The sequence below is a fragment of the Colossoma macropomum genome, unplaced genomic scaffold, assembly GCF_904425465.1.
Source record: "Colossoma macropomum unplaced genomic scaffold, Colossoma_macropomum, whole genome shotgun sequence".
In the NCBI taxonomy this organism is placed as follows: Eukaryota; Metazoa; Chordata; class Actinopteri; order Characiformes; family Serrasalmidae; genus Colossoma; species Colossoma macropomum.
Window position 1 is genome coordinate 28,721,918 of NW_023494795.1, and position 12,707 is coordinate 28,734,624.

Below are 12,707 nucleotides of genomic sequence, written 5' to 3' on the forward strand. Positions count from 1 at the left end.
TATGATAATTATGATAATTAACTATGATGATTCTTCTTTTTATTTATTTTTTGTATTTTTATTTTGCGTGAAAAAGTGTCACACCAGTGACTTCACACTATTATTTTTTAAGTGAAACAACATTTTTGAGGCTTGTTTATCAGTTTAAATTGTAAAAAAACAAATTGATATTATTGAATTGAGATTATGAAATATAGAATATGGTTTGATTTTGTCCCAGGATTTTTGGTCAGTGGTGTTACAGAAACAAAATGTTAAGAAAAAAAAAACAAGGAGGTGTTTTTGAATTGCTCAAAATATATGGAGTAATGTATGTGTTATACTGCTGATACATTTCAGCAATATGAATGTTTTATGTGAAAAACCAGCGTCAGGTGAAAACTCATGATTTTGAAATTGAAATTAAAAAAACATGCAATGTTTGTAATTTTCTGTGTACAGTGTGTGTTTGAAACTGAAGTGGAATATATTTTAGAAAATCTCAGATTCGAATTTATTTTGTCAGAGGTGTTACAGTCAGTGGTGTTACGGTCAGTAGTGTTATGGTCAGTGGTGTTACGGTGAGTGGTGTGACTGTACTGATGTTCAGTATGACAGACTTTACACTTGAATTAAATCCACATTCACACCCCATTCGAACTGCAATGGACCAGACACTGATTAAGCCTAGGCTTAGACTAAACTGCAATGTCAATGTTGTTTCACTGTTAAAAATTCTATTTAGTCTAGACTTGGGCTTAATCTGAGTCTAGGAAGCAGCCTAGCCTTGGACTACATTTCCCATTCAATAGAGAATCTCTGTCCAGAATTCTGTGTAGTTCAGGACTAGGCTTAATCCCTGTCTGGTAAACCAACCCATAGCTGCAGATTCAGCTATGATGAATAGGTTAGATATAAACTTGTCCCATTATTAGACTGAATGAAGCCTCGGCTACTTCTTGCACCAAAACCAGCTTCCAAGTTTCTGATTTTGATAAATGTAAGCTTTAAAAAAGCCCTTAAACAAATGACTAAGCTTTAAACACTGACCTTTTTTCCTCACTGAATGCCATTCTCCTGCAGGGAAGAGGAAAGTGGTGGTGTTAGAGTGGAACAGTAACAGCAGAAACAGTAAATAATGAATGTGGATCAGAGAAAGGAAAAGGCTCGACTCCAGCAAACAGCAATTTACACAAACTGTGGTACAAACACACACTTATTTAGCTGTTGTAATGCATGTTTAGGAAGGTTAATAGGTAAATATATATGTGTGAATTAAAAAAAAACTAAACACTCAACATCAGTGTCCAACTATGAGCACAGCAACTTCATGCTTAATATCGTCACTGTCATGCAAAAATGTTGTATCTATAAATTTTGTTGTTTTTTTTACTTTTTTGCATAATTTCATGATGAATGGACCAAAAGAAATTGTCCAAAATTAATTTAAAATGATCTGGTTGCATTGACGCCCATTACAAGTTGAATATGTTTTGTCCTTCTTCTGTAAAGTTACCATTTTAGAGATACAGGGTTTTGTTCCGAGAGCGACAATATGCAAGTGATATAAAGTGAATTTGTTCTGAAGTACTTTGTTGGCACAAAGAACTCACCTTTATTTTTGCTCAGTACTTAATACAAATTGGAATTGTTTAAACTGCATGACTAAATCATCAAACACTTGCCTCAAACCGTATTGAGTTTAAGCAATCTCAAATAGACTCGCTTATGTGGTTTCTGACAGTGTATGGCTTTGCATATAAAACTATCAACAATCATCTTAAAGCCTGAATTCTGTCTGTACTCTTTCCCACGTTTATAGATAACAGGAAGTCACACAGAGTCAGAAACTACATACGTAAGTCAATTAGAGATTACTTCAAGGGGCATTCCAGGTCAAAGTCTAGAGTTTAATATATATGTGCGTTTATGTATATAAAGTTGTATGCAAATGTTTGTGCACCCCTGGTCAAATTATGTTTTTTTTTATTTTGTAGGTAAAAATAAGTGACACATCCTCTACAGAGAACACACTTCTGCACATTTTAAAGCACAAATACTGTTCATTTGCTGAATTTAACATTTTATCTATCTATTTACATATATGCATTACACATTACATGCATTACATTTTCTTTGTCACGTACAATTATTGTATTATTATTATAGTTCTAGAAATACATTTTACTTTAAATAAAGCTACTCATAAAGCATCTAAATCTTATTCTAAAGGGAATGTCAGTACTAGTATACCAAATGGCAAATTAAAATCACTGAACTGAATCTGAATTTTCATTTTGAGCTCAAAATTACATATCAGTAGTATAACAGTTGTATTTTGAAGTATTTATTTATAGTTACACATATATTACAAGCACATTTGTAATACTGCCTGCCTACTTTATTTGTGTATTGTTCTGTCTTTTTGGTCCTCGGCCCACCATAAACATTATGGCTCTACTCTGTAACATTCTCTATAACATGTCTATAAAATGGCTAAAAACAGTACTAAAGCCTAACTTCAGTCTTTTCACTTTTTTTCACAACAGTATTTCATAAACCACATAAGCACGTCTATTAGAGATTACTGACCGACTCAACACAGTTTGGGGGAAGTTTGTGAGGATTTAAGCATGCAGTTAGCATTGTGGTGTTAATAATGATAAAAATAAAAATACATTGCTTTTATGTGGAAAATAAACTCCTTGTGTGTCATTGTTGCGGTACATATGGCAGGCGCTGTACACATCAGATGATTCATGTTCTGTGATTATGAGTCAGTGTGATTAATTATTAGTCTGCGACTGTGCAGAGAAGTTTGATTTGACGAGGCTGTGATTTCTCCTGTGAGATCTGTGTATTAATCCATCCATCCTCCAGTAAGGATCTGCATGTGCTGCTGCTTCACTGGGCTTTTTGAGCTAGAGTGTCTTCAGTGTTTAATACGACTTGGCTTTGATTACGGAGCAGTTTTTCCTACTAAATGTGTTGATTCAAGCTGCAGCACAATCGCCTTTATTTCTCCAGCACTCACAGCTAGTTAACACTGTTTACACTGCAGCCAGACTCACTCCTTGTATGGAAAACAGTGGACACTCATTCTCTGTCTCACTCCCTCCTTTTCTCTTTCCCTCCCCCTCTTTTTTGTTGTTTCTCTCTCATTCTTTTTTTTTGTCTTGCTTGCTTCCACTGCTTCTATCTCTCTCTCTCTCTCTCTCTCTCTCTCTCTGTCTGTCTGTCTCTCTATCTCTGTCTCTCTCTTGCTTTTCTCTTTCTCTCCCACTGTTTCTCTCTCTTGTCCTTACTCTTTCTCTCTCTCTCTCTTACTTCTCTCCCTTAATCAGTCCCTCGTTTGTTTTTTTTCTTTCACTATCGTCCGCTTGCTCACTCACTTTCTCTCTTTCTTTCTCTATTTCCCTTTATTCTCTATCTTTTTCTCTTTTGCATGCTCCTTCTGTCTCTCTCTTTCTCTCTCTCTCTCTCTCTCTCTCTCTCACTCACTCACTCACTCACTCTTGCTTTCCATTTCTCACTCGTTTTCTCTCCCAGTTTTCTAGTTCTCTTTTTCTTTCTTGCTTGCTTGCTTCCATCGTTTCTCTCTCACTCTCTCCTTCTCTCAGTCTTGTAGCTGCAATCAAATCCTCACAGTAGTGTTCCAACATCTAGTGCACGCATGTCAAACTGGGGACTTTCCGGGCCAAAATGCTTTGCAGATTAGCGTTTCACCCTCATCTAACGCTCTGAATTCAGTTCATGAAGGCCTTGCTAATTACCTGTTGAGCTGAATCAGGTGTGTTTAATGAGGCTGTGTGCTGAAGTCTGTAGTGTTTTGGCCTGCAACGTCTGAAGCCTGACACATGTGATCCAGTGTGAAGTCTTGCCAGAAGAGAAGAGGCTGTTACTGTGGCAAAGGGGGTGCAAACTCCCTATTTTCAATTCAAATGAAACGCTGGATGAGCAGGTGTCTACAAACTGTGGGACATACTGTGCATATATTGTTATGTTTAAAATCTTGAAATAGATTTACTGCCTACATAATACAGAAGTGTGCTTGATTAAAATGGTATATTTTAAATCATTTTTATAGCGTTTATTCTTATATGAGCAACAAACAACAAGAAGAGCGATTACATGTTGATTCAGTTAACCTCTTTAAATTCCAAGCTTAGTACATACTATGGCTTATTATTCAGTAACTACAGGGGCTCTTTAATGCAAACTGGCTGAGCAATTCTTAGGATATAGAGGTGTGTAATAAAACTCTGGGCCTGCTGGTGGTCCCTGGCCATTTAAGGGGTTAAAGAGGAATTCCACCAATTTCTTTTTTGTTCAATTCTGCATAATTTAATGTTGAAAATTCAGAGGGATTTGGTGTGAAATGTTCTGTTCTAGAGAAACAGAGTCAGAACTGTTAACAGTGGTGCTAGGAACCAGACATATGAAGAGAGTAATGCCTCTCAGAGCTTCCTCACAGAAAAGTTATAACATGAAATGGTTATGAAAACTCTGTTGATGATTGAGACATTGTTTTACAAGTTTTGGCCTAAAACATTTCTTAAATTCATTCATGGTAGAGCGGTACATGCAAGATGTCAAGGCTATATAGCCCCCAAAGAAAAATTATTTTTTCAGATTTACCACTGTTTTACCATTATTAACATTACGTATGAAAATTCAGACAACATGTAGGTTCACTGGTCACTTTGGATAGGAAAAAAACTATTTGCGCTGTCGAAATCTCAGCCCCTGGTTCCTATCAACACCACTGCAAAGAAATGTGAGTGGGCAAGTTTCTCTACAATGAACCATTTCACATTAAACCACTCTGAATGACTCTGTTTACATCTCAATAAAAGAAGTATGCAGAAATCTTGAAAAATCTGTGGAATTTCTTTTTAAATAATACAACATTCAAACATGAACTGATAAATCCACTGGGAGGACTCTCTATAAACAAGCCCATTTTCCAAGTTCTGTACTGTTTCAAATAAGTAGGATTAAGAAAGTAGGATCCTGAGCTACTGACTGAGTTTCAGTTCAGTAAGCTAATGCTAAAGACTTAACAAACAGCCTATGGTAATTGTCATGTTTTATATGCACTTTTGAAATATGTAAAGTACCCAGACAAATGTTTGGACACATCTATTTAGATTTTTTTCACTATTATTATAGAATAAGGGTTAAGTAAAATATTACATTTTGCAGTGACCAAAAGGCTGAATAATCCAAACCATCTTCTAAGTAGGTCTCTATTGCCTTGGTGCAGCTTTGCACACTCCTGCCATTCTCTCAAGCGGCTTCATGAGGGGAGAAGATGCTGAGATGCTTTTCAAACAGGCTGAAATAACATGCTAAGACCACCGTGGATTGTTTTGTTTTGGAAATACACTGACCAGGCATCTTTTTTGATCCCCTTCCTCAGAGCCCCACCTTGCAGTTGAGACATAAATTTTGGGTGATGGACTACTCTCATCCTAGCAATTTCACTGACAGGTATAAAAACAAACATCTATCTATTTATTTATTTATTTATTTATTTATTTATTTAAGCCATGCTGGAAGTAAGTGTTCCCCACAGACCTGCATTGTTTTCCACAGATATTTAAAGGTCTTTTCTTTAAGATGTGCCTCACAATCAAATGTATGTTGTTTCCCGCAGAGCACAGCATCTGATCGTTCATGATATAATGGATTTTGAAAGGTTTTTGTTTTATTCAGTTTCTATTGTTACTAATTTTATTCATGCTAATTTGTGCTAGCTCTATGGAAATCACTATATTGCATTAGCACCAAGCTAACTGAGGCGTACTTGCACTTCTCCACGCTGGATTTAGCCACTTACAGCAGCTCTACATTAACAAGGACTTATGAAGCTGGTAGAACATTCTTTACTTTGTTATACAGTTTTTCAGCAAATCCCTTTTGAGAATATTTCAATTTCAAGCCTTACTCTGAATATTACTGCAGGAGCCTTTTAGCCTGTTAGCTGTCTGAGCTGTTTCATCTGACAGTCATTCGAGAGCAAGTTAAACTAAACCACATTCTAAACCAGATTCACATGCTTAGTATGGTTACAGATATTTACGTAATATGCATGCAATTTGTGACTGCAAACATATGAATTACGTGTTCCTGCATTCACTGTGGTTCTAGCTGCCAAGCTCTGTCTAATACCTGTCTTTTTCTGATACACTGCAAAGAAGAATTCAACATTTTAACTTAAAAGTAAGTAATCTGGTTGCCCTTAAATTTGGCTTTATTGAACTTTTAACAGTAAGTGACATGGACATCACTAGGTCAGTCTTAAATGTTATTTAGCCTCTCTTCCCAAAAAACGTACATTACAACTTCAAATCATCTACAGTTTATTCTCATTTACAATATACTGTGATGATAGCAACCTGGGGAAGGCGTTGCCTCTGCTGCGCTACCAGAGATTTATTAATGTAATGTGAAAAGTTAAATGCCTGGCTTGTCCAGTCATACCAGACCTCAAAAGTTGTAAGCCAATCATATCAGACCTGGGGGAGGATCTCTGCTTTTATTTGCTCTGCAAAGTAATTGGCAACTGCTGAACCTGAAGAAGGGATTTTGGCAAAAGGCTCACTAAAGTAAACATTAGACCTTATTCAAAATCTGTAATATACGAAGTGAAATGATAAGTAGTTCTATAGTGAATATATCCACATACAATATGGATTTGTGGTAAGTTATGGTCAGCATAGCTGGCTATTGTTTTTTTTTACATGGTTGCTTGTAAATTAGCAAACTTTGGGCATTTGTGAGGCAAAGAAAAGGGGAAATTTAACAGATCTGTAATCTGTGTATTTGAATAATATTGTTAGGACTTGTAGCTCATCTAAGAGAGAGGAGATAGCAGTGCTTGACTTCAGACTTCAGTAGCTTTGCTTGATACAACATATGTGGTTATAGTATTTAAGTCATACCAACTCTATAGTACTTTACTATACTACTTTGTGGCAGTTTGATCAAACAACCATTTTTGATACATGTTTTTCCTACTCTAACAGTTCATAATGAACAGTTTTGGGCCCTTAAAAAATCTGCTGGGAGACCATGCTACCAAACCCCCCTACATAGACTAAGGAATAGCCCCTCTATCTATGATCCTCTAGTGGCACCCCTGGTAAGTCTCCAGAACAATAAGCTGTGTTTTAAATTCTGTGAACTTATTTGAAGTTCACTGAACTAAATATTTCTAAGGTAAACAGGTTACTAACTTTTTTAAGTTAAAACACTAAATCATTTATTACAATGTACCCAAAGTAAGCTATGTAAATACTAAGATGCATTTGTATATCCATGCATGTCTGATCCATCTCTGTGAAATAGTGGATCTGATTGCTGAGATCAGGTAATATTAGTAATAAAATAAAACTTTTACACAGTATATTTCTTGCCACAGCCCATTAATTTGAAATTGTTGCAGGAAAACACATTACACTAGCATTTTTGTAATATCTGCATTTTTTTGAGAATATGTTAACATTGCAAGGAGTGAAGTACCAATATGATGGCTTCATGGTCTCACTGCAGTGCTGAGAGTGGTCCACCACCCAAAAAATATCAGGTCAACAGATGCCCTGTGGTCAGAAACCTATCATTGATGAATGGGTTACAGGGGGACTAATCAACTGTGCAGCAATGGGCTCCAATCTGTAGGTATATACTGTGGATCTTCTAGGTAGGCAGAGCTCATAAAGTGGTCAGTGTGTGGAAACAAAAGGTAGGTTTTTCTAAAGTAGATGGTGAATCTAATGTACATAAAATCATCAAATTCACTTTTTATATTGGCCTTAGAAAGAAATTTGCCTTTAGACCAAAATCTTTTTAAAAAAATATCCATTTAATCAGGTGTGTCCAGATTTTTGACTGGTACTGCATATGTAAATTTGCAGTGCATGGCAAAGCAATGTAGTGTCAGCTGTTGGTCTAGTTTAGTGCTCGTCCACCTGCTTCATGTCCTTCACACAACACACACACTTTAGATGCTCTATTGGTGCTAATTTGCCAGATTACCCTTTAAACACAAGATTTTTAGTCAAGGTCGAAAAGTGAAATAGATACTAGAGTCCCATCAAAGGGTTCAGTTAGAATTAGAATCTGAACCGAGAGCTCTTAGATTCATATATACTGGTAGTTTATTTCTCTCTGAAGCGGATTTGTGGTTTAAAGGAATACTCCAGGGTTTTTCAACATAGTCTCTTATCTGTACTGTCTGTAGAATACAGTCAGTTATCACAGACAAATTTTATCTGTAGTTAGAAAAGAACAGAAAGCCTGTTGGCCCAAAACATACTTATAATAGAAGACAGTGGGGCAGGTGCTTCTGCCATTGACTTCTACTGAAACAAGCAATGCGTTTCCTGTTCTTTTTACTGAGCACAGATAACACTTTTTAAACCAGTAGCATCTCCAGGACTGCTATTTAGGATGGAGAAGAATTCACATTTGATATGAATCTTGAATTTGATATAGAGTACAGCAAAATAAGGACAACCATAATGTGAGGCATTTTAGGCTTCATTCAAACCCTATAGGCCCCACTGGCTTGCCTATATGGAACCATGAACGCTCAAAGGATCTTTTGCAAGTCTAAAGGGTTCTTTACATCATGGAAGGGTTCTTCAGATTGATGGAGATTGTGTTGAATATGGTTCCGTATATAACTTTTTTAAAAGGGCTCTATTTAGCACCTAAAATAGTTCTTCTATTGTTACAAACTTGACATCGTAACAATAGAAGAACGCTTTTTGGTGCTATATAGAACCATTTTCACAAAGGTTCTATATAAAACCATCTACAGCACATTTCCCATCAATCTGAAGAACCATTTCACAATGCAAAGAACCTATTAATCATGCAAATGGTACTTTGAGAGTTCATGGTTATATAGAACCACTTTCTTTACTACAGAAAACATTTGAGGAACTATCATTTTTAAGAGAATAACTGTTTGTAGGTACTGTATATATCTAATGATATATATATATATATATATATATATATATATATATATATATCTAATGATTATATATATATATACATGTGTGTGTATACATATATATATGTGTGTGTGTGTGTGTATATATATATATATATATATATGTATATATATATACATATATATGCCGTTCAGGCATAATATTATGACCACCTCCTTGTTTCTACACTCATTGTCCATTTTATCAGCTCCACTTACTATATAGGTGCACTTTGTAGTTCTACAGTTACAGACTGTAGTCCATCTGTTTCTCTGCATACTTTGTTAGCCCCCTTTTACATTATTCTTCTGTGCTCAGGACCCCCATGGACCCTCACAGAACAGGTTCTATTTGGGTGGTGGATCATTCTCAGCACTGCAGTAACACTGATGTGGTGGAGGTGTGTTAGTGTGTGTTGCGCTGGTCTGAGTGGATCAGACACAGCAGTGCTGCTGGAGTTTTTAAACACCTCAGTGTCACTGCTGGACTGAGAATAGTCCACCAACCAAAAATATCCAGCCAACAGCATCTTGTGGGCAGCATCCTGTGACCACTGATGAAGGACTAGAGGATGACCAACACAAACTGTGCAGCAGCAGATGAGCTATCGTCTGTGACTTTACATCTACAAGGTGGACTGACTGACTACTAAGGTGCTACAACAAGCCATGTTCATACATTGGTAATGCCTTTTTAACAGTATCTTAGGTTCTAGGTAACGACCAGGTAAATGTGAGGTACTCCTTTATTTTGGGTAACACGATGGTACGTCACAGGACAGTTTAACAAAATCACAATGAAAGGTGGGCTACAAGCTCCAAAGAGCTGTGTAATTGTGGTAATGCTATGTAAAACAATAATAAGTATCAAGACAGTCTAACTAAATTACAATGAAATGACTAACAGTTACATACAAACATATAAAGAGGTTTATACTATATAAGACCCTTTGTACTTTATTCATGTAAAATATTTTCACATCATTTAATCTTTTACCTACAATTTTGTACAGTGCATGTGTAACACTTTCCCAATTACTATGTAGAACTCTTTGGGCATTTTAGTGCAATTTATTTTGACTGCACTTAGCATCTTTTTACCCAAAATAATTATCTAGATCTTTGTAATAAGTATCTCACACCTAGTTAATACCTAGGACTTCAACAGAAGGGACTGCAACAGAAAGTATTACCCATATATTTACAATCATCACTGCTAATGCAAGACTTGATAAGCTTAAATTTGTCATACATCTAAAATGAGAAGTTCCTTGATTTAGTGCTAAAAACTGTAGCTGGGTATTGTTTGAGTTTGGGCTGTCATAGTGGCTCATAGGAGCTGACAGTTCTGCTGGAGGTATAGAGGCAGCAGTGGGGATGTTCATGGCTGTGGTCAAATTTTGAAATTTTTTGTCCTATGACAACCTTTTCCTTTGTTCTGTGGTGGACTACCAAGCCAGTGTGGCCTACTGCTGTGTTGGAATGCCTTACAGGTATAGGTAAAAGTGGGATTTTGTCAAAAATATAAAATATTTAAAATATTTTAATACTAAAAGTAAACTGTAGCAATAATAAAAATGAGTGGGCTCAATTATACTGCCACCACTGGTTGAAATGATCATCTGTGGTAATCAATGGTATGATACAAGTGTGGCAGACAAAGATTAGGGTGAAAAAAGCTGGAGTATTACTTTAAACTATGTGTGAATGCTTAAGAGAGACCACCGTTGTATCTTAGCTTCCAAAATTAAACAGGGCACTGGATGCCTTACTGTGCACAGCAGGTTGTTTTTTAAAAGGGGCAGAGCACATTACTTACTATGTCTGGCCTTCTCTGAGTAGCTGAACACTTTCATAGGTCAGTGGAGTGCAGATGTCCATTTTTTAGCATTCTGCTACCTTCAGTTTTAGTATCCAAATATATCATAAGGACCTACATGATGTTTCATTTTTGAGTGGCAGCAGCTATATAGCTATCATAGCAGTCAAATGTTTGGACACATGTAGAGTTTTCACAATTTTTACTGTTTTCCATATTTTTGAATAACAACTCTTAAATAACACATATGGAACTAGCAGCGACCAAATTGTCTTAAATAGATCAAACTATCTTCTATTTTAGAGTTCTATAGAAATGACAGACTATTGGTTCATGAGGACCCCCCGAGATGCTTTTTCAGTAGGACTGAAGAGGATGCACGTATGTTTACACCAAGTCTGCTGCTCAAAACTACTCTTTTATATATGAATTTCAAATGTTTGCATTTTAGAAATAGTAGTACCGATGCTCCTGTATGATACATGTACAGAATTATGCATAGTGCAGTATAGTATAATACATAATGGTGTAGTATAGTGTAGTACAGTATGTAATAACAGAGTTGTGAAGTACAGTGTAGTGTAGTATGGCATAAAATGGGGTATAGTAGTATAGTATAGTGGAGTGTAGTATAGTATAGCACAATATGGAGCAGTGTATTACAGGGTAGTATAGAATAGTGCATAATATAGTATATAATGGTGTAGTGTAGTGTAGTATAGTATAGAATAGTACAGTGTAGTATAGTATAGTGTAATATAGAGTAGTGTAGTATTTTGTTGTGTATATAATAGTGCAGTACAGCGTTGTATAGTAAATAAAGGTATAGACTATGGAGTAGTGCAGTATAGTACACATAGTAAACATAGAGTATGGGGTTGTACAGTATAGTAGACTATATTGTAGTATAGTACAGTGTAGTATAGTATAGAATAGTACAGTGTAGTATAGTATAGTGTAATATAGAGTTTTGTAGTATTTAATAATGTATATAATAGTACAGTACAACATTGTATAGTAAATAAAGGTATAGACTATGGAGTAGTGCAGTATAGTAAACTACAGTAGAGTTTATAAAGGTGTAGTGTGGTATAGACTAGTATAGAATAGTATAGTGTAGTGTAGGATAGTACAGTATGGAGCAGTAGATTATAGTGCAGTATAGTGTAATATAGAGCAGTGTAGTATAGTGTAATGTATATAATAGTACAGTACAGCATTGTATACTGAGGTATATAAAGGTATAGTATAGTACAGAATAGTATAGTACATTATACTATGGTATGATTCTCCTGACAGTGTTGGTTTACCTTCTATAGGAAATGTGTGAAGGTGGATTCTAATACTAATATATAATGGTATCGTTACAGGCTCATGGTATGTGCTTAGTCGAATTAATATTATGTTTCAGAAACAAATTCATGCATTAACATAAATGTCATTGTTTATATTTGTCTTAGTAACAAATGTCAGTTTTAGTAATGTTTTAGTAAGCGTTTTAGCCTTCACGTTAAAACGTTTTGTATATTTCCAATCATATGTGTCCAAACTTTTGACTGGTACTGGTACTATTTACCCAGCACTGTCATTAAATATCGTACTCTGTGGTAGTGTGCAACACTAATGATAACACATATTCTACAGAAGCAAACATCATAGAAGTGAGGAGAGGAACTCAGATTATCCATTTTTGGTTGATTTTATTTTTCGTTTTGCAGGATCACAGTGTAAGGTTTCACACTCGCAGGTACACAGCCTCATTCTTCTCTCTCAGAGTTCTTCACTGAGGGGTAAAGCTGGAAAACAGCGGCCCATTCTTTAGTATTACCCTTATCAATAAGATACTTCATACATAATCACAGCATCATATATGTCATCCCTTCACTGCTGAGTGGAAATAGTCTG

The 12,707-nt window shown here is 35.8% G+C and overlaps 1 protein-coding gene across 5 annotated transcripts in view; it reads right to left on the reverse strand.

Moving 5' to 3' along the window:
• Positions 1-12,707, reverse strand: part of trdn (triadin) — an 86,920-nt gene that overhangs the window by 50,607 nt on the left and 23,606 nt on the right. For all 5 annotated transcript variants that reach the window (XM_036582116.1, XM_036582115.1, XM_036582114.1 and 2 more), the window contains one exon: positions 1,030-1,056. In XM_036582116.1, the coding sequence (XP_036438009.1) occupies positions 1,030-1,056 (27 nt within the window). The remainder of the gene's footprint in view (positions 1-1,029; positions 1,057-12,707) is intronic.